Source organism: Dendropsophus ebraccatus, chromosome 5 (assembly GCF_027789765.1).
Source record: "Dendropsophus ebraccatus isolate aDenEbr1 chromosome 5, aDenEbr1.pat, whole genome shotgun sequence".
Classification (NCBI taxonomy): domain Eukaryota; kingdom Metazoa; phylum Chordata; class Amphibia; order Anura; family Hylidae; genus Dendropsophus; species Dendropsophus ebraccatus.
Genome location: NC_091458.1, coordinates 120,329,041 through 120,356,322, shown reverse-complemented (window position 1 = coordinate 120,356,322; position 27,282 = coordinate 120,329,041). Strand labels below are relative to the sequence as shown.

Sequence of the window (27,282 nt, the reverse complement as noted above, 5' to 3'; positions counted from 1 at the left end):
GAGAGTCTAGCAACCGCTTGATCTACCTTAGGAGGATGCTCTTATAATTCATAAGTCTTTGGGTCCAATCTATACACCGCCCTAAAGCGTGAACTAGGATCCGTTTTTTTCTCTGGCTTAGCCCAGTCTATTTGCATGAATTGCTCCAGATTCTTATGATGAGGCAATACAGTATGTTCAGTTTTTGGAAAATAAAAGAGGGAATCCCTTCTAGTAGGATTACTAGTAGATGGTTCCATCTCAATAGTTTTCTTGACAGTCTTAATAAATGAGTGAGCCTGATCCTTTTTAAACATATAATAGTCCTCCGGAGACCCCGTATCCGAGTCCGAGGAGGCGGTACATTCACCTTCAGAGCGAGACGTCATCTCTTCCTGAGATGGGGAACAGGAAAGGGCCGGTTGCTCCTTTCTGCGTTTCTTTGACGGACTGCCCATGGCCGCCTGATCAAACACCTGAGACATCTTGGACTTAAACCATCCTAAGAATTCATTCATCTCAGAGCGATGACCAGTCTCACTCGAAGGGATAAGCGAGTTGCAGTTTCCACAAATATCCCCCTGTGCATCATCTGGAAGAGGCTGATCACATCTTCTACATATCCTGTGTCTAGTCTTGCTCCTCCTCTTTCTTCCTGTATGGTGGCTAGCCATCTGTAAAAGAGGTACTGAGGAGAGCAGCACAATATAGGGACTATTCTGACCAGAGTATGATCGCCAGGAAGAAACCGTCATTAGAATAAAGACCATACCTTTGCATCCAACAGTATGTGCTGCCCGGCAGAGTGCTAACACACATCTGCTCGGACAGCCATTAAAAACTTACCCTTTGGATGCCCGTGGTGCCGCATCCCGGAAGCGTTACCTGGCGCATGCGCAGATTACCCTGCCAGACGCGCAACCGGAAGACGTCATCCTGCTGCGTCGCGTCACTTCCGCCCACACCGAGGCCGGAACCATCTCAGGGCAGACGCGGGGAAGAAACCGGAAGTCCCGCCTTCCGCATGGCGTCCCGCATCCCCACCAGCAGCATGGCGTGCGGTGAGCAACATTACTCCCGGATTACCCGGGAATTGCGGCACTTACCCCGAGTTGTGACAGGGAGTACCCCTCATTCCTGCTGCGGAGAAGTCATCTTTGCCAGGTAACGGGGGGAACTGCGACAGCCCGGCACAGAGCCAACCTGTGCCATAAACTGCATGTAAAACATAACAGTGGGCTCGACAGCTAAGGAGACTGGAGCATAGGGGCCAAGTGTGGATTGTCAGAACTCTGAGAATCCAACAAGCCGCGGGAATCACAGTGATTCATAAGGAATTCTTTCTTTTTAGAGGAGCCAGAGCTCCTACGTACTTCTGCCTGCAGAAGAAACAAAAACACATTGTCTTGTGGTCTCTGGAGTCCTATTATAGAGCTGGCTTAATTGGTCTGATTACTCTAATTAACTAATTATGTTTGTTTCTTCTGCCTGGCAGTAGGAGATATTGAAGTTAACCCTATTGTTCACTGTGCTGCCGTAGGACGAAATGAAAACAAAAATTTCTGGTTTCATTACATCATTAATGTGAACCCAGTCTAAGTATTGTATCGTATGTAGGGAAAAGTAACTTTTTACACTGTGTTTGTCGATATAATCTTATTGAACGGCTTATGTAAAAGGGCCTTAAAAAGGTAAAAAAAAAATATATATACATATATATATATATATTTTTGGTAATACATTTCTTTAATAAAGTTATATAATTTATTATAATAATAAACGTATGTTTTTTTTTATTGACATAGCCACTTCTGTTGGCTGGCAGCAGTAATGGGCAACACGGCATGTCATGAAGCAGTATGACATAATGTGTTTATCCTTTTCAACATTTACATTAAACAGAAACAAAAACACAATGTAAACAGTGCCTTGTATTATCTGTGAATTGTTCCCAAAACACATAGGAACATGTAATGCAGTCTTTTAGGGTACAAACCCACACACCGTATACTCAGCAGATATGCAACAAATACGCAGCAAATTTGTTGGTACAGATTTGATGCTGTGTTCAGTTATTTAGATCTAATCTGCTGCGTATTTGCTGCGTATCGCAGCAGTAAATACGCTGCGTATACGGTGTGTGGGTTTATACCCTTAAGGTGTTTTTTAGACTGGCATTTGGCTTCATACATCGAAAAGCTGAACAGCAAAAAAAAACTCTACAAACAAGGAAGTCACCCTGAGCAGGTCTGTATTAACAGCTGCTGCTGCCCGAGGCACTAAACCTGAAGACGCCCCATCTTCACGCACCTATTGGCGATACCAGACCTGACCAATACCACCATACCCCCCACCCCCCTGGAAAAGACACCAGATTTACTGGCAAGTTTGAACGGGAGGAGGGAAACTAAAAAAAATAAAAACAAAAAAATTAGTTTTTTCGGCCCCCCTGCTCCCTGGTGCTGCCCCCCTGCAAGGTGCTGCCCTAGGCACCGGGCCACGGGTGCCTAGTGGTAAATACAGCCCTGACCCTGAGTCTTATACTAAAGGCCAGCATTTCACAGGACTTCAAAGCAGGCTTTAGTGATGAACCGTGCTGAAAAGCAGTGAATGCCACTTCTTGTTAGCACATTTCCCTAGCTCCCACTTAAGTCAATGGCAGCAGGGTTCTCCTATGTGATTATGTGCTGGTTTTGACACAGAAAACACCACAACTTCTGCCTTAAAAGCAGACCTTTCTCTGCCATACCCTTAGGCGAAGCTCTTACCACATTTTTCTGTTAAACTGTTACTTCTCCCAAAAAATTTTCAGACCTTTTTTACCCCTTGCCTATGCAGCCTGTTTTGGCCTTAATGCCCGGGGCCTATTTTTCAAATCTGACCTGTCTCTCTTTATGTAGTTGGCTGGGTCCTTCCCGGAGGGATATCTTACTAGTCCTGTGTTTCAAGACTCTTAAACGAGGCTCCACAGGCTCTTCTTTTGCATATTCAAGTTTCCCAGGGAGCAATGCACCTAGGATTACACTGCATTGAGCCCTTTCACCAGCAGCCGGCAGTGTTATCTTTTGGCTGAGATCAGTGATCTGTTTCTCTTTATGTAGTGATAACTCTGCAGTGCTATTCATTATCACGGTTATTCTGTCTACTTAATGGTGACATAATTTGGTGAACGTCCTTTTAGGATGTTAAAGGGCTTCAAAATTTTGCAGTGAGATTTCCAATTTTCAGGAAAATTTCAAATTCTGATTTTATTAGGGACCAGTTCAGTTCTGAAGTGGATTTGTTGGGCCTGAAATATTAGTTACCCTCATAAATCCCTCCACTGTAAAAACTGCACCCCTAAAAGTATTCAAAGTAACATTTCAGTTCATTTACCCTTCAGGTGTTTCGCAGAAATTTAAAGGGGTAGTGCGGCGGTAAAAAATTATTCACAGACTAACACACATTACAAAGTTATATAACTTTGTAATGTATGTTATGTCTGTGAATGGCCCCCTTCCCCGTGTCCCACCACCCCCACCCGTGTACCCGGAAGTGTGGTGCGCTATACTCCCCTGTCACGTGCCGACACCAGTCTTCAATCTTCATTCAGCGACGTCTTCTTCGGGTGGACGGCGAACAGCTCCGACTGTTCCAAATGCCGGCCGCCCTCTGCAGCGTCATCCGATGCTCAGCCGCGATTGGTAATGTATAATGCACCACACTTCCGGGTACATGGGTGGGGGTGGTGGGACACGGGGAACGGGGCGATTCACAGACATAACATACATTACAAAGTTGTATAACTTTGTAATGTGTGTTAATCTGTGAATAATTTCTGAGCGCCACATTCCCCCTTTAAGCAAGTTGGAGGGGAAATTTAAAATTTTCAATTTTTTTTGGCAGATATTCCATTTTAATCCATTTTTTCCTCTAACAGAGCAAATTCTAACTGAGAAATAGAACTCACTATTTATTTAGCTTATTCCAATGTTTCTAGAAATCCCCCATATGTGGCCGCAGTGCGTCACCTGACTCAACCACAGACCTCAGACATGACAGAGACCTGATGAATTTTGGCGCCTTTTATTATTTCATTTTTTTTTTAAGCCATTATACCATGTCACAGAGGCCTTGCAGTGCCAAAATATTTTAGCAAGATAATTTGACATTTTACTCCAGGGGAGTAATTTATCACAATAATCCCTAATGTTCTACATGATCCTGGGGCAACTTCTGAGTGAATAAGGCAAAGATATAAAGCAGATTCTCCTGTGTGTGTAGGGGATGCATTTAGTCTCCAGCCACCATGTCCTGAACAACTTAGAACTAGACCAGATGGACCAGGTGGTCTTTTTCTGTTGAAAATCTTCTATGTTTCTAACTATAAAGGTATCACTCCTAAAATACTTTGATCACAAGTATTTACCACGATATGCACCATACACAAAGAAACACAGCTAACAATTTCAGATCCCTGTGATATAGATGTCAGCCATAGTGATATAGAGACGGGTCACACACAGTGATATAGAGACAGGTCACACACAGTGATATAGAGACAGGTCACACACAGTGATATAGAGACAGGTCACACACAGTGATATAGAGGGGTCAGCCATAGGCCCACATTTATCAGCTCTCTGTCAGCGTCCACAGTAGCAACACGCTCAGCCAGTCAGTGACTGCAGCTGTGTCCCACCTCACTCACAGATTGGGTGAGTGGGAATTTATGAGTGACATCACAGGATCAGGAGCCTGGCAAGGGAACATTGAGCTGTGACACTGCACAGTGTGGGCACGAGTAAATATGACTTCTTTATTTATTAAAACCAGAAAAATATATAAAAAAAAAAAATCATAATAATCTCCTTAGATTGATAGAAACATAAAATATATTGAGGAGGAACACTTATAAAATTCAAATAAAAACTCAATTATAGCATGTTGAAAGATTTTGTTTTTAATAGCTTAAGTCTGTGTCGGTACATTATTCCAACCAAAACTAGATCCAATTCCACAGCCCTAATTAGTATCATATTTGTTTTGTGGGTTTTTTTTTACATATTTTTCAATTTAAGATTTTTTTTTTAGATAATGTGACAAAATGTCCACAATGCTGGCGCTTTTTTCCTCTTCTTATTTAAACAGTTCACCCTACGGGAATTGTTATACCCTATCAGATCAGACACTTGTGCACGCTACGATACATAATATGTTTATTTTTACATGTTTTATTTGTAAATTGGGAAAGGGGGGTACTTTTACCTTTTATCAGGAGAGGGGCTGTCATAAAAAAAAGGGTTACTTAGGGGACTATTACATGCAATCATTAGACTGCATACACTGGTCAATGGTATACCAATGCATAGCATTGATCAGTGTTAACTCTGATAAGAATCTGCTTGATTACCAAGCTGACTGCACAGAGGTAAGTATTAGGGGACATTCACACGTCCACAGAATTCTGTCAGCAGCGTGGCTGTGTCAGTACACTAGCGCAAACTTTTAAAGGTGCAGTCCGCAGAACACCGTCCATGCACAGACAAAATGCGGGCGCAAGAATATCCCCTCAGACCTACAACAGCTACGTTTACAGGAAATCCGTCACTAGGTTTATGCCACCTTAAGGGTGCGTTTACACATACAGGATCTGCAGCAGATTTGGTTTCCATAAAATTTTAATAAGTTTTTCTTGGAATAGAACGAACAGCAAATAGGCACACAAGGTGGGCAGGCAACAATAGCCCAGATAAACTGCGCAGCAGTATAACTTTGGTCAGATAAATTGACATAAATAAGCGCCTGACAGTCTTCATAACAAAACAATACGTATAACCCCCCGCGATACCCAACTGGGGTATCAACAGAGACCTATCATAACTATTCTTAGAACTCTCGCCCAAACTTAGGCCAAACAAACCTCTTCCTGGTACCATCACTTTCGTGGAACCAGGGGAGGAAAGACAAAAGTGGAGAGGAAAAAAAGGAGAGAAAAACAAAAAAAAGGGGGAGAAAATGAAAGGAGGGCTGAGGGAAGAGAGCCAGCCCAAGAGGAAGGAAAGAGAGAGAGGAAGAAGAGAGGGAGAAAAGAGGGGGGGAAGGAAGGGAGGGGAGTGGAGAAGGGGAGACTCACTTTACCCCCTACTACTCCTCACAGAATGCCCCGCAAAACATACAATCACACACCGCCTATACCACCCCTAAGGGTTATCAGATAAATATGAGATCCAGGAACGCCAAACCTTATGAAATTTCTCCTCCTTGTCATTTAGGATGGCGTGTTAACGGTCATTGACCATAATCCAATTAAGTTTCACCTTTACTAGTTCAAGCGGAATAACCGCTTTCTTCCAAGAAGTGGCAATCGCGATTTTTGCTGCTAAGAAAAGAAAGGAAGCAAACTGTTGGGTGGTTTTCGGCGTCCCTGGAAGTTTCACATTTAGAAGAGCATGAGATGGAGACATTCGTACATTACATTACGTCAGGGAGTATAACATATTAAATATCCTCCTCCAAAAGCGTTTAACCTTTGGGCATGCCCACCATACGTGGTACATAGAACCCTCTTCACCACAGTGGCGAAAACATAGGGGAGAATAGTCAGGGACCATTTTGGCTATCCAAGCCGGCATATAACTTAATTTGGAAGGAGGCGAAATTAAATGGGCATACAATAAGGAGAGTGTGTGTTTCCCAAGAGGCGAGTTAATACACATGTTTTCAAAGAAAGTTGACGTAGTTACATCCGTTGACCTGCCCTTCAGGGCGGTGAGAAAGTGTAAAATCTGATAATATCTAAAGTGTTCAGAATCACGCATTTTATGAAGGGAGACAAAGAATTCTCTAGGGCGGATACCCTGTCTATAAAAAAAATGACCGATTCTATATAGGCCTTTGTCAGACCACCATTTAAAGGCCGCAGGACGCCGTCCCGGCTCAAAGTCGGGATTAGCGAGCAAAGGAGCAGCTGGAGTATGCTCCGAGGTCAATCCAAGAGAACAGCTAACACGGTCCCATAGGGCCAAATTCGAACAAAGGAGTGGGCACAAAATAGTGGGTCTTTTTCGCATGGGGAGCCAGGGCAGCAGGTCTATAGGAACAGAATCTGCAGCAGATTTGAAGCTTCAGATTTGCTTTGCATCTGCAACTTCAAATCTGCTGCAGATCCTGTACGTGTGAATGCACTCTAAATGAGGGCAGCATAAACCAGTGACAAAAATGCTGAACAGATCGGTGTATTACTTACATCATTCTGTTCAGCTGTTCTCCTAATATGCAGGAGAATAGGAATCTTGCCACACCCCTCCCGCGCCCTCCAGCTGATGATTGACAGTTGACTGCCTACACACATGATCGATAGATCTGCCGATATGTCCCTATTGCGCCAGGGCGCAGAAGAGGAAGATAGGTCTCTTAGGTTCCTCCTCAGCACCGCTGATTTGCTGATCTAACTACTCATTTATTCTGACGATATTTCTTGTTAACCATTTTTTAAAATTATAAATGGTCATTTATTCTGAAAAAACAGTATAAATGACACATGCCGAATTTCTTTTGTGTTTCAGACACTGTTACTAGATAAGGGAGCATGGCTAAGAAGAATTAAGAAATGTTAATGGTGTTTGCCATTGTAGTATTTCTAATATATAGGTGTAAAGTACAGTATGACAATGCAATATAATATAATAATATGACGTAAGTATGACAATCAAGAAAAAATATCTATTAACAGTGTGCATCATTATGTATTTTATTATACGGTGTAAGCACAGGTATTGCCTGTGTAGTCTACTTTTACTATGCACGGCTTTATCTAACATCTGCCCCATACTATATACAATATAAAATAGCTGCCTGTTATCTGTGTTTGGCTATGTTCACACAACGTCAAAAACTGGGAAAAGGCGCACGATTTTGATATCTAAAAAAATGTCAGTTTATGCTGTGATTTAACTGACTGAAATGGCAATGTATTGAAGTCAATGGGAAGACTGACATCCAATACGCACAATGCATTGAATAACGGACGTTTTTACCGTGGGTGTCAAAATGATGAACATGATCATTTTCGGGCATCTTTTGCAAACAGCAGACGTTATTTTATTAGTTGTTCACAAACAGTTTCACTTTTGTCATTGTTCTTTCTCCGTTTTTACTATTAAATTCAATGGACTTTTAATTAAGCCACACCCAAAGGGCAGTTAGTAATCCCAAACTAAAATAATGTGCCGTCATTGCAAGGGGAGGCCAGGCTACTAAATGACGTCCGTTATTTTAGACTCAAAATGACGGACGTTATTTTAAACAAAGCTGAAAAACATTATGTGAACATAGCCTTTGGGCTCCTACAGGCTGCAGTCTGACCAGAGAGAGCATCTGTTACTATTCCACATGTAAGCACAGCAGCATTTACCCTTCCATCACTATCCTCTCTGGATCTGCTGATGAGGGATGAAGAGGCTCTGCATCTTCGGGCAAGTGTAAGGCTGGGTTCACACTGCGTTTTTGCAATCCTTTTTTTTATCCGTTTTTTGCAAATAACAGATGTATTTGTGTGCATCCGTTTTGATCCGTATTTCCATTGGCTTCCATTGTAAAAAAAAAAAAAAAAGAGAACAAAATGGATCCGTTTTTTTTTTAACGGACACAAAAGTAGTGTCAGCTACGTTTTTGTGTCCGTCAAAAAAAACGGATCCGTTTTGATGCGTTTTTTTTACAATGGAAGTCAATGGAAAAACAGATCAAAACGGATGCACACAAATGCATCCGTTTTTGCAAAAAACGGATTGCAAAAACGCAGTGCTAACCCAGCCTGACATGGCAAAATATACCAAATGTGCCTGAATAGTGGGGGCAATTCTGAAATGATAAATTCTTAGATAATATATAATAATATAATGGTCTGTCACCATCTAGTAGAACAGGGATGGGGAACATTCGGCTCTCCAGCTGTTGCTAAACTACAATTCCCATGATACCTGGATGGCGAAGCTTTGGCATATCCAGGCATGATGGGAGTTGTAGTTTTGCAATGTGCCCCATCCCTGCAGTAGAATGTTAAAGGAGAGGTCCCAGGAACACTTCTGTTCAATGTTTGTCTCAGAACTGAAAAGTTCACTTTAAACTGCAAATTTAAAAAAAAAAAAAACAAGAATGTCAGACAGACAGTGCAATAGAATGCAACAGGATGCCTTTCCTCTAGCATCCTGTTGCCAAAGACTTTCATTGTATAAAAACTGATCCATCAGGATTCTGTTGTTCAGCAAGACAGAAAAAAGAGAGACACTCAATCTGTGCTGCTGAAAAAGCAGAGGCAAAGGGACACTTAAAGGACAACTCCGGCAGGACCCCCCCCAAAAAAAAAAACCACAGACACACACAGACACCATACTCACCATCCCTCCGGTGACGATCGCCACTCCATTCGCCCACCGTCCGCCTCACCGTCACCTGCGTCCGCCGTCCAGCGATGTCTCCTTCTTCCGGGTCCATGAGAGAGAAAAGGCTGCCAGCGCGCTTGCGCACCGGCAGCCTTTTCATTGGCTGGAGCGCATGTCATGGCTTTCAGCAAGCTCAGCCAATCAGGGCTGAGCAAGCTGGAAGCCATGTGATGCGCTCCAGCCAATGAAAAGGCTGCTGGTGCGCATGTGCACCAGCAGCCTTTTCTCTCCCATTCACTCTCAATGAAGACGCCGAGGAGGAAGAAGACCCGGACCCCCCCCAGCTCTGACATCACCCGACACCAGAGAAGAGGACCGTGACGACCGTAATAGGTAATGTATATATTCTTTAACTTCCGGGGTGGGGGGTCGGGGGTCGGAAAGTGGGGGAAGGGGGCCAGACCGGGTATTTAACCACATTACAAAGTTATATAACTTTGTAATGTGTGTTAAATAAGCCAAAAAATTTTTTCGCCGGAGTTGTCCTTTAACTGTGCCGGAAAAAATACTGAAATAACAATATTATTCTTCATCAGACTTCTGTGGTGTCTTTACATGTGCATCCCACTCCACTCAGAGGCAGAATTTCCCAGTGTTCTCGGGATCAGCAGAGGATCCCAGTGTTCAGATGCTAACTGATCCGACAGTTATCCCCTATCCCATGAGAGGTCAACTGTAATCAATAAGTTGTATTAATGCTAAAATGGTGCCATTGAGGGTAGCTTCACACACACCGTATTACAGCAGCTTTTCTGCTGCGGATCCTGTACATGTGAACGCACCCTTAAAGTGTTACTTGTCCCACAATACTCAAGCCTTCATATGGCTTTTTCGTTGGGGAAAAATAAATCTGCTTTTCGAAAGCAGACGATAGAAAAGAAAAACAGTAAGCAAATGCTAATTAGGCCATGTTCACACACTATTTTTTACAATAAACAACGGCCACTGTTTATTGACAGTGTGCAATTACATTAGAGTGTATTGAACAACGGCTGTAGTTTATAAACACTGTATACGCTATTTAGTGAACAGCGACCGTACAAGATAGCCTGTGCACACAGCGGTCTATAGCTAATTTGAGTGCGGGGACACCCTAATGTGCCCTCATTCCAATTCAAATAAAGTGATGTTCATGCTGGTGAACATCTAAGACATCAGCTGTTGTGTCACTGGACCGGGTCAAACAACGGTAGAAGTTCATATAATGTGTGAAAATGGCCTAAAGGGGTATTCCACTCAAACATAACTTTTGATATTCCTGCTGTCTCAGAAGGGTGGGGGGAGGAGAGGGAGAAAAAGACTCATACACAGATTTTTGTGTCTTCAGGAGAGAGCAGCAGCTCAGAACTGGGAAAAGGAGACTGAATAAATAATAAGTGTGGAATGAATTGTTAGTCTCACCATGGGCAGCAACATATCAAAAGGTACGTTTGAGAGAGCAATCCCTTTAAGGCTTAAAACTGGCTGATCACTTACAGCGCTATTTAACCAACGTTATTTTGCCGCAAATTGCACAATTTGCTGTAAAATAATTAATAATAATAATTGAAAGCAATTGCAAAATTTTCAGCAAAATAGCGCTAATTAATGCTAATTAAACGCTATACCCCAAGGGTGGGTCCACTCCTGCAATTGTCTCATTCATGAACGGATTCCTCCACATTAAATGAAAGAATTAGCACAAACTGATTGAAAATTATCAGTTGTTTTTTTTTTTTTAAATGTCTGTTTGCATTCTGGCTTTAAAAAACTGACGTCCATCCGTTTGCATGTCAGTTTACATTTCCTCCCGTGCTCAGTGGGAAAAACTGCTGATGACATAACTTGTAGATGGACATTAAAGGAAATGACTTTCGTTTAGATTGACTATAATGAATAAAGAAACTAAGGTGCACTTTTTATTCGTCTTCGTTTTTTTGGATGGACAAAAAATTTGTGCATGAAAAATTTTATATCCACCCAAAAAACTTTTTTTTTTTTTTTGGCAGAAATCAATAGTCCAGGCGATTTTAAGAAACTTTGTAATTGGGTTTATTATCCGAAAAATGCATTTTTATCATGAAAAAGCAGTTTGAAGCTCTCCCCCCTGTCTTCATTGTTCTCCTATGGAGAGAGCTAAAGAAAAGACCAAAACAGGACAACAAAGAGTTAATCTACAAATCCCTCACCCGTTATCTGTTCTGACCATCACCAGTGACCTGTCTGAGCTCAGATTACAGCTGTCACCCAGCTCCGTGCCTGTAATCCTCTGTTATCTGCTTTCTGCTGCTGGCTAACTCCCTCCTTCCTCCTCCCCCCTCCCCTCTCCCTAGAGCAGACAGGGGACGACTCCTGCAACAAGTCACAATTTTCAGATTTTTCAGAGTGGATGAAAAAGAGGAAGGAGGGGGGGACCTGGGAAAAGGCTTTTTACATGCAGATAATGGCAGATTTGGCTAATAAACCCAATTACAAAGTTTCTTAAAATCGCCTGGACTATTGATTTCTGCAAAAAAAAAAAAAAAAAAATACGACAGTGACTCTAACAGATTTGATGAAAATAGGGCCCAACTGATGCAAATGGAGCACAAGATAAACCCATCTGCTAGGTTCCATTGCTCTGTTTTAAAACAGAAAAGAGAAAAGACAAAAGCCCTGCGATAATCCAAAGTGTGGAAACCACACCAAAGGGAATTTTCAAACTACAGAATCCCAACAGAACACCCGTTGCGGATTCCGCATCTCCGCTGCTACCATAGGCTTCATTCTATGGTTTGCTAGATTCCACCATCCGCACGAAGAAGGAGCAGGTTCATTCTTCGTGCGGATGGTGGAATCTGGCAAACCATAGAATGGAGTCTATGGAAGCTGCAGAGATGCGTGCGGCCGCCAGAGTCTGCGAGCAGGTACGACCGGTGGAATCCGCAACAGGTGTGCACACTGAGGAAGGGTATGATCACACTGTGGGATACAGGCAGAGACCTCAAGTGGATTCTGCCGTGCGGTCTCCGCTTAAAGTTCTACCTGTCTCATAGACTCAATGATATTTGCCAGCGAATTCCGCTGTCCATCCAAAGAATTGACATGACCGCTTGAAGCATCTGCGTGTATTCCGCAGTGTGAACATGCCTGAATAGGCGAGCAATTAAAGAGGAAAGTTTTCTGTCGGAAATTCCTTGAATATTCAGTTCTGAATAGGAGCAGAATTTGAGCAGAATTAAAGGCACATTGACTTCTATAGGACTCCACTAGCAAAATGCGCTAAAAGAAGTGACAAGTCAATTCTTTGGACGTAAAGCAAATCCACGGCAGAAAATTCTGCCGTGTGAACAACAGAGGGGAAAACCCATTTAACACAACGGGACATTGCTCTGTTGATATTCTGCAGGAGGAATTTCAACCAGAAATTAGGAGCGGATTCCACTTCAAATTCTACACCTATTCCTCAGTGTGCACATACCCTTAAGGTAGGTTCAGACTACGGAATCTGCGCGGAGAAGTTCCGGCTCCACAGACACCATTCAATGGCCAGACCGATTCCGCTGTCCGCCGAAAGAATAAACATGTCAGTTCTTTTGCCGGAATGCGTAATCCGCCCGTGCATACAATGGTGTCTATCGCGGATAGGCAAGCCGCCATGAGCCGGTACGAGCTACGGAATCCGCCGGAACTTCTCCGGGCGGATTCCGTAGTCTAAACCCACCATCTGCGCGGGTAAGTTCCAGCGTATTTCGTCACTTGTACCTGTTTGTGGCAGCGCACCTGTCCGCCTGTGCCATTTTCTGCGTTCCGCAGAAATGCACCTGTCTGCCTATGCCAATTATGCGTTCCGCCAAAAGAATGGGCATGTCAGTTCTTTCGGCGGAGCGCGGAATCCGCCCGGCCATAGAATGGTGTCTATGGAATGGGCGGATATGCGTGCCGCTGCGTATAGGTACAAGCAACGGAATCCGCCGGAATTTAACCGTGTGGATTCCATAGTGTGAACCCACCCTTACTGTGGAGACAACTGTATCATCTATTGTTATTTTATCTTCTCATCCTGTGCTCAGGTAAACCTGGTTTATCAAAAGCAACCTGGCAAAGAACTAGGGCAGGAACTACACCAAGTTGTCAGGGCTATGACATAAAATGCCAACAGTATTCAGTCACAGCTTAATAGGTGACAAAATGTACAGTATATCAGACAGTGCAATCTACAATTAGATGAGATGTGCTACAGATATGGAAATATACACACGTGTGAGCAGAAGACAGAATACCAATGATCTTACAAGACATATCATTAGCTTCTGCCTGTACATGACACGTGTAGGCTACTAAGCAGGGCAAAAGCATACAGGCTAGGTAGAAGTCAACCGACTATGAGAAGGCAGCTCATCAATGGATATAGGACACCATATAACAAACGTAATCGTCCGTGTAAACGCTGCAAAAAATTTGCAGATCATTCCATGTAAACAGTCTTTCGCCGATTTAACCAATGTGTGAGATAGGCTTAAGCGATCGCAAAACGAATTTCCCTACGATATATCGTACCGTCTAAACGCTGACCGTTATGAAAAAAAAAAATCGTTACTACGACATCGTTAATTGTACGATCGGGCCAACTATAATTTTGTGTAAACGCAGCATTACAATAGTGTATTGACGGCACAATTGTCTATGATACCATCAAGTTGAGATCATAAAAGCCACAACTGTGTAGGGACACACAGCTGTAACACAAGTGTAAAAATAGGTAAAACTGTCCTCAAAGAGGTTAAACGCACCACAAATGTATGTGCCAGCCTAACATAAAAAATTGTGGCAACTCCTTTAAAAAAAAGCTGTATTCCCAACATCAAAAGTTGTCCCATATCCACATGGTAGGGAGAACACAAGTGTATCAGTAGGGGGACTTGCAATTGCTGTAGTATTAGGGGCAGGGGTGTAAGATAATGCACCACAATGCTGCGTTTACACGGAACGATAATTTGCCCGATCGTACGATTAATGATTTTGAAGAAACATTTTTTTTTTTTAATAACGATCAGCGTTTAGACGGAACTATATATCGTACAGAAAAATTGTTTTGCGATCGCATAAGCCTATCTCACACATTGGTTAAATCGATGAATTGTTATTGTGCAAATTTGCATGATAATCGTTCCGTGTAAACGCAGCATTACCCTCCTTACTTGAATGGGGGGGAAGCAGCAGGGTGTTGCAGAAGGCATGGTGTGGAAATTACACCTTACACACGCTATACTACAAAGCTGTGCAGAATGGGATTAAAGGAAGGACTGGATAATAGAACAATTTAAAGGGGTAGTGCGGCGCTAAGAAATTATTCAAAGAATAACACACATTACAAAGTTATACAACTTTGTAATGTATGTTATGTCTGTGAATCGCCCCCTTCCCTGTGTCCCCCCACCCCTGCACGTGTACCCGGAAGTGTGGTGCATTATACATTACCTGATCCGTGTCGCGCCCGTCCGCCATCTTGTGCCGCAACGTCATCTTCGGGCGGCCGGCCGATGTGCTCAGCCACTCGCGGTTGAGTGGCTGATGACGCTGCCGTGTCATCAGCTGCTCAGCCGCGATCGGCTGAGCACAGTTAAGCTCAGCCAATCGCGGCTGAGCATCAGATGACGCTGCAGAGCGCGGCCGGCATTCGGGAGAGTCGGAGCTGTTCGCCGGCCGCCCGAAGAAGACGTCACTGACTGAAGATCGGAGACGGAGGTCGGCACGTGACAGGTATGTATAGCACACCACACATCTGGGTATACGGTACATGTTCATTTTTCAGCGCGTACAGAGCAGGAGCGCGCGCCTCCCATAGACTCCCATTATGAGCGGGAGGCTAATGGCATTCCGCGGCGGACAATTCGCGGAATTTCGCTACTTTTGCTCAGTGGGAACGGGGCCTTAGAGCTAGTCTCTTCAGTGACAGGCCGCTCAACCAATCACTGGCCAAGATGGGACAGTGCCGTGGCCAGTGATTGGCTGAGCGGCCTGTCACTAAAGAGATCGGCTCCGAAGTTCCGGTGGCAGCTGTGGTGAGCGGGCAGAAGCTAGAACACCACTGGGAGCGTGGACAGGTATGTATAACGTTTATTATTTTACCATTGAGGCAAGGGCTGCACGGACATCGCCAATGACATATATACACATACAGCCCTTGCTGCATGATTATCGAGCCGTGTAATAGGCTCAGCCAGCAAGCGCTAATCTGGCAGATTGGCGCTCACTTACACTAGGCATCGGGCCGTGTAATATGGCCGTGTTAATCATGGCAACCAATCACAGCTTAGATTTTATACGTTCATGAGCTCCACCTGGCTGCTTTGGGCAACCCGGAACATTCTACACTGTAAAACCACTTGGTAGTCCTTCCCCAAAGTGGCTGCAAGGAATTGCTGCCATTTATTTTTTTGCTTTTGTATCTGCCAACCTATAACATCATAATATATATATGTGTATATATATATATATATATATATATATATATATATATATATATATATATATCACCTGGCGCGGAGCTCTACAGTAATAGACGATGGCCGTGCATAGGACGTGACAACCCTCACACCCACCTGGTCCTGAGCAGACAATGACAGGGACCATTACAGCCTGCAGTACCTGGAGGCTTGTGGGGTGGGGTAAGGATGCCAGGCATGGCACAGCATGGCAGTCAGGCAGTAGCTGGTGACCAGTGACAGGGCACAGTCATTGCCCAGGCAGCAGCATACTCTATAACTATCATTGGCCACTCCAGCAGCCAGCCTGCACTCTATGACATGTGTCTGCAGCCGCCGGTCCAGGGCTCCCAGCCGCCTCCCCCACCGGACAGCTACTTGGCCGCAGCCTGGCCTCCTGACCAGCACGGATAAGGTGACAGGGACAGGAAAGCACTTACCGTCCGCGGGGACACCGCGCCCCGGTTCCGCCATCCCACCCACTAAGCCGGTCACTCGCAGTGTCGGGAAACGTTTAGTTCAGAGCTCGGCCTGGGCATCCTCCAGAACGGCGTCATCCTGACAGCGCGACAGCCGGCGCGCTGACGTCACTGGACGTGACGTTCTCCGAACTCAGCGCTCCCGGGTGACCATCTTTCTGCCTGGCAGCGGATCCAGTGAAGCGGCGGCTGCTCGTTCTAGAGTGAAGCGGTTCCCGCCTGCTCCTCCCTGCCGCTTCAGTCTGGCCGGTTCAGTAGTGAGGGGCAGGGAGCTGCTGCCAGGATGCACGGCATTTCTATTAGTGCAAGGACTACAATAGAGTCCAGATTGATTTTTTTTTCTAATAAACATGGAGTTTTCTTCCTCAAAGGGCTGATATATCTCCTGTTTCAGAAATACACTGCATGCCGGGCCAATCCATGGGCCAAATATCCCCAATGGTACATAGGTCCAGCACTGTGCCCAGGTTGTGAGCCCTCTCTGTACCCCCTTAGCCATGCTATGCTGTACCAATACCTCATCGGTGGGCTAAGGGTTAAAGGAAATCTGTCAGCTGCAATTCACAATCCAAACTGCTGACACTGTTAGATAGCTGTTAGGGTAAGGAGATACAGTGGTACCTTGGATTAAGAGCGTTTTGGTTTAAGAGCTCACAGTTTTTCAAAATTGTGACTTGGTTTAAGAGCATTGCTTTGGTTTAAGAGCTCCCTGTACTGGGTGGGAGTGTGAGTTGGGGAGGGACATGATCTGCATAGCGGGGTCTACAGCCCTGTACTCCGACCCAGGAAGTCTCCCTCACCTTCCAGATCATGGCAGATCCACTTCAGGCTGGGGCTTACATCAGGGGACAGGACTGTGGAGGTAATCTCTCCATAGCTGTAACCCCTCTCTCCCCGGACAGAGAGTGCTGCTATACTGTGCCCACATCTGTCCTACTCATTCTTCCATGCTCCCTGCAGTCTCTGTCAGTCCTGATTGGTCCATGCTGAACCCACCCCCTTCTCCATTGCTGTCATGTGACCACACAGACCTCTGACAGCAGTCCTGCTTCTCTATTCTAGCCTGTTGTACTACACTACTGCATTATGGGGATCTGCAGTTCCGTCCTGTATCTACAAACTGCTGCTGTGTTATTAGGTTTATCCACATACTATACATTTTACTCCACCTGCTAATCGCTATACTGTACAGTAACTTATAATACCACATATTCTGCTGTTTCTGAATGTTTGTTTCATCTGTTTTACATGTTATTCAGAATAATAAATAATTATTTTGAGGTGTGGAACCAATTGTCTGCATTTACATGATTTCTTATGGGAAAATTTGCTTTGGTTTAAGAGTGGATTTGGATTACAAACACCGTCCCGGAACGAATTATGCTCGTAATCCAAAGCACCACTGTACATGGTGCCTTTCATATATCCAGCTGTGCCTCATAATTCCAGTGCAAAATGTCAAAGAGGCTTTCCCAAGCTCCTGAATTGCTGAGGGATGTACCACCTCCTCACTCCCCCTCCCATCCCTATCCCTGCTAGACATGATCAAACAGGGCCGAGGTTCAGGTTCGTACAAACCCAAACCATCGGCATTTGACTCCTGCTGCCTTACCGTTCCGTGGGGAGGTGGAGACAACCCGAGTACCGCCTGGAAAACAGGGATACAGCCTAGGTAATAGTCTGTATCCAGGCTCAGACTGGGCCACCGGGGGGCCGGGGAAATCCCGGTGGGCCCCGAGCTGGAGTGGGCCCCCTGCTCCTAGGGGGGCCGGGGGCCGCACCTCCCTTTTTAACTGGAAGCGATCGCAACGATCGCTTCCAGTTAAATGTAAGCAGTGTTCTGATTGACAGGGCGGGAAGCCATAGGCTTCACGCCCTGTCAATCACTCTTGTGACCACAGAGATTTGCTTGCGATCACAAGAGTATCGCAAACTCCATTGCGAAGTCCCGCCAGCGCCATCACTGACCTCATGTGCGCCGCGGCGGCTAGGACTTCCGGTTCATGGAGGGCATACCGGAAGTCCTAGCCACCGCGGCGCACACTGAGGTCAGTGATGGCGCTGCCGGGACTTCGCAACGGAGCTGCAGATCTATCAGGAGAAGAGAGAAGAGGTGGCCAGCGACCGACAGGGGAGCGTGTGGTTAGGTGAGTTGACTTGTGTTTTTTTTTCTTTTTATCAGGGGGGGGCTATATACAGGGGGAGGACAATATAAGGGGGGCCTATATACAGGGGGAGGACAATATAAGGGGGGCCTATATACAGAGGGAGGACAATATAAGGGGGGCTATATACAGGGGGAGGACAATATAAGGGGGGCCTATATACAGGGGGAGGACAATATAAGGGGGGCCTATATACAGGAGGAGGACAATATAACGGGGGCTATATACAGGGGGAGGACAATATAAGGGGGGCCTATATACAGGGGGAGCAGTAGTGGATTATAATAGGGGCGTTTTGGGCGGCAGCCCGGGGCCCTGAGCTACTGGGGGCCCATGACCACCCAAAAAGACTTATACTTTCAGTGGTGTACTGTCTCCTGGCTACACTTCCGCCATGATTTGCAAAAAATCACAGTTTTTTTATGGCAATTTTGTACAAATCAGGACATCATGACATTATCTATCCTGTACTATGAACGTCAGGCTAGTGCTGCCATAGTTACAGTGGGGTGGGGGGGGCCCAGGCTTGGTGAACAGCCCGGGGCCTATGGTAAAGTTAATCCGCCCCTGAGGGGGAGGACAATATAAGGGGGGCCTATATACAGGAGGAGGACAACATAGGGGGGGGGGCTATATACAGGGGGAGGACAACATAAGGGGGGCTGTATACAGGGGGAGGACAACATAAGGGGGGGCTGTATACAGGGGGAGGACAACATAGGGGGGCTATATACAGGGGGAGGACAACATAGGGGGGGCTATATACAGGGGGGACAACATAGGGGGGGCTATATACAGGGGGAGGACAATATAAGGGGGGCTGTATACAGGGGAAGGACAACATAAGGGGGGCCTATATACAGGGGGAGGACAACATAAGGGGGGCTATATACAGGGGGAGGACAACATAAGAGGGGCTGTATACAGGGGGAGGACAACATAAGGGGGGCTGTATACAGGGGGAGGACAACATAAGGGGGGCTGTATACAGGGGGAGGACAACATAGGGGGGCTATATACAGGGGGAGGACAACATAAGGGGGGCTATATACAGGGGGAGGACAACATAAGGGGGGCTATATACAGGGGGAGGACAACATAGGGGGGCTATATACAGGGGGAGGACAACATAAGGGGGCTGTATACAGGGGGAGGACAATATAAAGGGCTGTATACAGGGGGAGGACAATATAAGGGGGGCTATATACAGGGGGAGGACAATATAAGGGGGGTATATACAGGGGGAGGACGACATAAGGGGCTATATACAGGGGGAGGACAACATAAGGGGGGCTGTATACAGGGGAAGGAAAACAAGGGGGGCTGTATACAGGGGGAGGACAACATAAGGGGGGCTGTATACAGGGGAAGGAAAACATAAGGGGGGGCTATATACAGGGGGAGGACAACATAAGGGGGGCTATATACAGGGGGAGGACAATATAAGGGGGGCTATATACAGGGGGAGGACAACATAGGGGGGCTATATACAGGGGGGGACAACATAAGGGGGGCTATATACAGGGGAAGGACAATATAAGGGGGGCTATACACAGGGGGAGGACAACATAAGGGGGGCTATATACAGGGGGAGGACAACATAAGGGGGCTGTTTACAGGGGAAGGACAACATAAGGGGGCTGTATACAGGGGAAGGACAACATAAGGGGGCTGTATACAGGGGGAGGACAACATAAGGGGGCTGTATACAGGGGGAGGACAACATAAGGGGGATATATACAGGGAAGGACAACATAAGGGGCTGTATACAGGGATGGACAACATAAGGGGCTATATACAGGGGGAGGACAACATAAGGGGGGCTGTATACGGGAAGGACAACATAAGGGGGCTATATACAGGGGAAGGACAACATAAGGGGGCTATACAGTGGCGTAACTACCAGGGTCGCAGCAGTCGCGGCCGCGACCCGTCCCGCCACAAGGGGGGGCCCGCGGGGCCCCTGAAGCCCCCCCCTCATCAATCACTCTTGTGACCGCAAGCATTGTGTTGCTTGCGGTCACAAGAGGCCGCCTCCGTCTGCCCCGGATCATGCGCTGCTGCCGGGGGTGTTGCGTCCTATCCCCGGCAGCGCGCGCATCATAGAGTTCCCTGTGCTGGGACCTCCAGCACAGGGAACTCTATGATGCGCGCGCTGCCGGGGATAGGACGCGACACCCCCGGCAGCAGCGCATGATCCGGGGCAGACGGAGGCTGAAGAAGAAGAGGATCGCCGGGGGAGCGCGTTGTTAGGTGAGTTGTGTGTGTTTTTTTTTATTTATTTTTATTTGTTTTAATAATGGAAAGAGGGGGCTATCTATAGGAGGGAAGGGGCCATTTATAAAGGAGGGGGGGAGAGGTGGCCATCTATAAAGGGGGGCAAGAGAGGGGGGCCTTCTAGAGGGGGGGTATCTATAAAGGGGGGGGAGGGGGACCATCTATAAGGGGGGGAAGAGGGGGACCATCTATAGGGGGGGGGAGACCATCTATAAGGGGGGGAAGAGTGGGACCATCTATAGGGGGGGAGGGGACCATCTATAAGGGGGGGGAAGAGGGGTACCATCTATAAGGGGGGGGGAGAGGGAACCATCTATAAGGGGGAAAGAGGGGGGTCATATATAAGGGGGGAAAGAGGGGGATCATCTATAAGGGGGGGGAGAGGGGGGCCATCTATAAGGGGGGGAGAGGGGGACCATCTATAAGGGGGGGGAGAGGGGACCATCTATAAGGGGGGGGAGAGGGGACCATCTATATAAGGAGAGGGGAGAGTGGGCCATCTATAAGGGGGGGAAGGGGCCATCTATAGGAGAGGGGGCCATCTATAAGGGGGGAAGGGGCCATCTATAGGAGAGGGGGCCATCTATAGGAGGGTGGGAGAGGGGGCTATCTATAAGGGGGCAATATATAAGGGGGGGAAGGGGCCATCTATAAGGGGGGGCATCTATAAGGGGGGCAACATAGGGGGAGAGGGGGCTTTCTATAAGAGGGGATATACAGAGGGGGCATCTATAAGGAGGCTACATAGTAGGAGGCATATACTATAAGGGGGGATACACAGAGGGGGCATCTATAAGGAGGCTACATAGTAGGAGGCATATACTATAAGGGGGGATACACAGAGTGGGGACCATCTATAAGGAGGCTACATATAGGGCATACACTATAAGGAAGTCACATAGTGTCAGGGTTACCCACTAAATGAGGCCAATACAAATGTGCAGTTTGTAGAGAGATTACGATGGTGTCAGAGTGAGGAGTCTAATATGTCTGTCTGGCAGATTCTGTGGATTCGTGGCTCGGAGAAGTTTTCATAATGGCCGAGAGCAGATGGAGAAGAAGATGAAGAGGGAAGAACTCCGATCAGAGAAGACGTCCCCTGTGAGTCACCTGATGTAACTGCACTGTAATGTATATGGTGTCTAGAGCCTGTGTGGAGCTGCGTCCACCTCTATATGCCTGGATGCGGTGATATGTGTACAGTGGATGTTGTTCAGTTGCAGCGGTGGTGTTAGTAGGTTGTGGTGTTAGTAGCAGCGTTGGTGTTAGTCAGTATGTGGTGGTGTTAGTCAGTATGTGGCGGTGTTAGTCAGTATGTGGTGGTGTTAGTCGGTAGCAGTGGTGGTGTTAGTCAGTATGTGGTGGAATTATTTGTTACTTGCTATCTGGTACTATGTTTTATTGGTCTTAGTATACAGGATTTGGTCAGTAACAATATGGCGGTAATATGTGTGGTGATAATATTTTCTCTTCCTATCTTAAGATCGTTATTCGTAATATCTGTCTTGGTGTATATATATATATATATATATATATATATATATATATACACATATACCAATAGCATCACTTGGTCGAGGAAGGGGGGGGGGGCCCAAGTTGACCTCTCGCACCAGGGCCCAGGAGTCATTAGCTACGCCCCTGGGGCTATATACAGGGGAAGGACAACATAAGGGGCTATATACAGGGGAAGGACAACATAAGGGGGTATATACAGGGGAAGGACAACATAAGGGGCTATATACAGGGGAAGGACAACATAAGGGGGCTATACGGGGAAATGGACAACACAAGGGGGCTATATGGGGGAATAGACAACATAAGGAGCTATATGGGGGGTAGGGATGGACAACATAAGGGGGCTATCTATATGGGGGGATGGATAACACGGGCCAGTTATAAGAGGGACAGCACAGGGAGCCATCTATAAGGGACACTGGATGGGGGCAATTTATAAGGAGGACAACACTGAGGAGGCATCTATAAAGGGCACTACACAGAGGGGGACAACAATGGGGGGCATCTATAAGGGTAACTATACTGGGTGCGGTGTGTATACAATAGGGCATGCACATAGGGGGGCATCTACTTTAGTGGACTACACAGAGGGGTCATCTATAAGGGGACTACACAGAGGGGGCCATATACTATAGGGCAGGAATCGGGAACCTTGGCTCTCCAGCTGTTGCACAACTACAGCTTTAGCTTTGGCAGTCCAGGCATGATGGAAGTTGCCGTTTTGCAACAGCTGGAGAGCCGAGGTTCCCTACCCCTGATATAGGGAATGCACAGAGGTTGTCATCTACTGTAAGGGGATTACACAGAGGGGGATCTCTACTATAGTACAGGCACACAGGGCCATCTCTATGGAGGACTGAACAAGGGGCCATCTACAAGGTGTCTACACATTAAATATATATATACACACACACACACACACACTACAAATATTCAGGGCTAACCACTGAGAGAAGGTGTAAAGGGGCCAATACAGATGTGCAGTGTGTAGAGAGATGAGGATGGTGACAGAGTGAGGAGCCTAATATATTTCTCTGGCAGATTCCGTGGATTCGTGGCTCGGAGAAGTTCTCATAACGGCCCAGGACAGATGGAAAAGAAGATGAAAAGGGAAGATCTCTGATCAGAGAAGACGTCCCCTGTGAGTCGCTAAATCTATGTGCACTGTTATGTATATGGTGTAGAGCTGGGGCTACCTCTATATGACTGTATGAGGGGATATTGATCTTTGTTCAGAGGCAGGGGCGTAACTAGAAATGGCTGGGCCCCATAGCAAACTTTTGATTGGGGCCCCCCGCCCCACCCCCTCTCGATCGACCACTATGCCATCAACACACTCAGCTCTACACAGGTTCTGTACACCATATAAATTACAGTACAGTTACATCAGGTGACTTACAGGAGACGTCTTCTCTGATCGGAGTTCTTCCCTTTTCATTTTCTTTTCCATCTGCCCTGGGCCGTTATGAGAACCTTTCCGGGCCACGAATCCACAGAATCTGCCAGACAGACATATTAGGCTCCACACTCTGTTACCATCCTCATCTCTACCAACTGCACATCTGTATTGGCCCCTTTACACCCACATTTAGTGGGCAGGCTGACTCTATGTGATCCCATTTTAGTATATGGCCCTCCTCTCTGTCGCCCCTCCTTATAGATAGCTTCCTTATGTTGCCCCCCCCCCCGCTGTCCCCCTTATAGATGCCCCCCCATGTTGTCCCCTTATAGATGGTCCCCTATGTTGCCCCCCTATAGATGGCCCCCTCTTCCCCTATATTGTCCCCTTATAGATGGCCCCCTTTCCCCCTTTATTGTCCCCTTATAGATGTTCCCCTCTCCCCCAATGTTGTACGTTTATATCCCCCTCTCCCCCTATGTTGTCCCCCTCTCCCCCTATGTTCTCCCCTTATAGATGGCCTGCTCTCCCCCTATGGTGTCCCCCCCTTATAGATGGCCCTCTCTCCCCCCTTATAGATGCCCCCCCTTCCTTATAGATGTCCCCCTCCCCCCCTTCCTTATAGATGGTCCCCCTCTCCCCCCTCCCTTATAGATGCCCCCCTCTCCCCCCCTTCCTTATAGATGCCCCCCTCTCCCCCCCCTTCCTTATAGATGTCCCCCTCCCCCCCTTCCTTATAGATGCCCCCTTCTCTTCTAGATGCCCCCTTCTCTTCTCCCCCCATTCCTTATAGATGCCCCCTTCTCTTCTCCCCCCCTTCCTTATAGATGCCCCCTTCTCTTCCCCCCCTTCCTTATAGATGCCCCCTTCTCTTCCCCCCCTTCCTTATAGATGCCCCCTTCTCTCCCCCCCCCTTCCTTATAGATGCCCCCTTCTCTTCCCCCCCCCCCTTCCTTATAGATGCCCCCTTCTCTCCCCCCCTTCCTTATAGATGCCCCCTTCTCTTCTCCCCCCCTTCCTTATAGATGCCCCCTTCTCTTCCCCCCTTCCTTATAGATGCCCCCTTCTCTTCTCCCCCCTTCCTTATAGATGCCCCCTTCTCCCCCCCTTCCTTATAGATGCCCCCCTCCCTTATAGATGCCCCCTTCTCTTCTCCCCCCCTTCCTTATAGATGCCCCCTTCTCTTCCCCCCCTTCCTTATAGATGCCCCCTTATCTTCTCCCCCCTTCCTTATAGATGCCCCCTCCTCTTCTCCCCCCCTTCCTTATAGATGCCCCCTCCTCTTCTCCCCCCCCCTTCCTTATAGATGCCCCCTTCTCTTCCACCCCCTTCCTTATAGATGCCCCCTTCTCTTCCCCCCCCCTTCCTTATAGATGCCCCCTTCTCTCCCCCCCCTTCCTTATAGATGCCCCCTTCTCTTCTCCCCCCTTCCTTTTAGATGCCCCCTCCTCTCCTCCCCCCCTTCCTTATAGATGCCCCCTTCTCTCCTCCCCCCCTTCCTTATAGATGCCCCCCTTCCTTATAGATGCCCCCTTCTCCCCCCCTTCCTTATAGATGCCCCCTTCTCTTCTCCCCCCTTCCTTATAGATGCCCCCTTCTCCCCCCTTCCTTATAGATGCCCCCTTCTCTTCTCCCCCCCTTCCTTATAGATGCCCCCTTCTCTTCTCCCCCCTTCCTTATAGATGCCCCCTTCTCTTCTCTCCCCCTTCCTTATAGATGCCCCCTTCTCTTCCCCCCCTTCCTTATAGATGCCCCCTTCTCTTCTCCCCCCATTCCTTATAGATGCCCCCTTCCCCCCCCCCTTCCTTATAGATGCCCCCTTCTCTTCTCCCCCTCTTCCTTATAGATGCGCCCTTCTCTTCCCCCCTTCCTTATAGATGCCCCCTCCTCTTCTCCCCCCCTTCCTTATAGATGCCCCCTCCTCTTCTCCCCCCCTTCCTTATAGATGCTCCCTTCTCCCCCCCCCCCTTCCTTATAGATGCCCCCTTCTCTTCCCCCCCCTTCCTTATAGATGCCCCCTTCTCTTCCCCCCCTTCCTTATAGATGCCCCCTTCTCTCCCCCCCCCTTCCTTATAGATGCCCCCTTCTCTCCCCCCCCCCTTCCTTATAGATGCCCCCTTCTCTTCTCCCCCCTTCCTTATAGATGCCCCCTCCTCTCCTCCCCCCCTTCCTTATAGATGCCCCCTTCTCTCCTCCCCCCCTTCCTTATAGATGCCCCCTTCCTTATAGATGCCCCCTTCTCCCCCCCTTCCTTATAGATGCCCCCTTCTCTTCTCCCCCCTTCCTTATAGATGCCCCCTTCTCCCCCCCCCTTCCTTATAGATGCCCCCTTCTCTTCTCCCCCCCTTCCTTATAGATGCCCCCTTCTCTCCCCCCCCCCTTCCTTATAGATGCCCCCTTCTCTTCTCCCCCCCTTCCTTATAGATGCCCCCTTCTCTTCTCCCCCCCCTTCCTTATAGATGCCCCCTTCTCCCCCCCTTCCTTATAGATGCCCCCTTCTCCCCCGTCTGAGGAAAGCAAGTTTAAAAGAAAGAAAAAAACTCACCTAACAACACGCTCCCCCGTCGAGCCTTTTTCCTGTCACCCCGGCCCACACAGAACTCTATGATACGCGTGCTGCCGGGGCTAGGACGCGGCATCAGACGGCAGCCGCGCATCAGACGGGGTGACAGGAGCGCTCTGGACCGGTCCCGTGCTCCTCCTGGCCCAGTGACTCCTTTTTCCTATGGTTGGGGAAAGGAGTCTCCGGGTCGGGAGGAGCACGGGACCGGCCCCCGGCTACAGCACCTGGGAGGCATGCTCAGCCGCCGGGTGCTGCAGGATATGTAAGCTCCAGGGGCCCGCATCACGGGCCCCCTGATGCGGCGGGGCCCGGTAGCAGCCGCTACGGCTGCTACGGCGGTAGTTCCGCCAGTGTTCAGAGGATTTTATTCAGTACCAGCGGTGGTGTTAGTCAGTATGTGACGGTGTTAGTCAGTATGTGGTGGTGTTAGTCAGTATGTGGCGGTGTTAGTCAGTATGTGGTGGTATTATTTGTTACTTGTAATCTGGTGCGGTGTTCATTGGTCTTAGTATACCAGATTTGGTCAGTAACAATATGGTAGTAATGGTTGTGGTACCCGGCCAATAATTGGTAACAAGTGCTCCTAGGAAGTCTATTCAGCCGATGATCGGCCCATGTAAAAGTGCCAGAGATCTGCTGACATGAAAGCAAATGCCCCATAGTCGGCTGATTTGATCTTTTGTGCGGCTAAGGGCCCTTTTACACAGAAAGATTATCTGACAGATTATCAGCCAAAGATTTGAAGCCAAGGCCAGGACTGGATTTGAAAAGAGGAGAAATCTCAGGCTTTCCTGTATGACCTGGCAATTCAGCTTTGTGCACTTCAAAAACTTGGGAACGCCCCTTTTACATTTTTTAATTTCTTATGCCAGAGGCGCACACAGTGATGTCACTCATGCACCCTTCACCAGAGCAGGGAAGGAAGAGATGACACAGGAGAATTGGTAGGGAGCTGGGAAATTTCTGGTATGTATGGGGGGGACCTAAGTCCAGGAGAAATACATACAGGGGGCCTGGCTAATGGGAGAGACTAC

The 27,282-nt window shown here is 47.4% G+C and overlaps 1 protein-coding gene across 1 annotated transcript in view; it reads right to left on the bottom strand.

Annotated features, from left to right (window-relative positions):
- RABEP1 (rabaptin, RAB GTPase binding effector protein 1) overlaps positions 1-16,417 on the bottom strand; it is a 48,197-nt gene extending 31,780 nt beyond the window's left edge. The window contains exon 1 of the mRNA XM_069971127.1: positions 16,288-16,417. Coding sequence (XP_069827228.1) covers positions 16,288-16,321 — 34 coding nt within the window. The 5' untranslated portion in view covers positions 16,322-16,417. The remainder of the gene's footprint in view (positions 1-16,287) is intronic.
- Between the last annotated feature and the right edge of the window lie 10,865 nt (positions 16,418-27,282).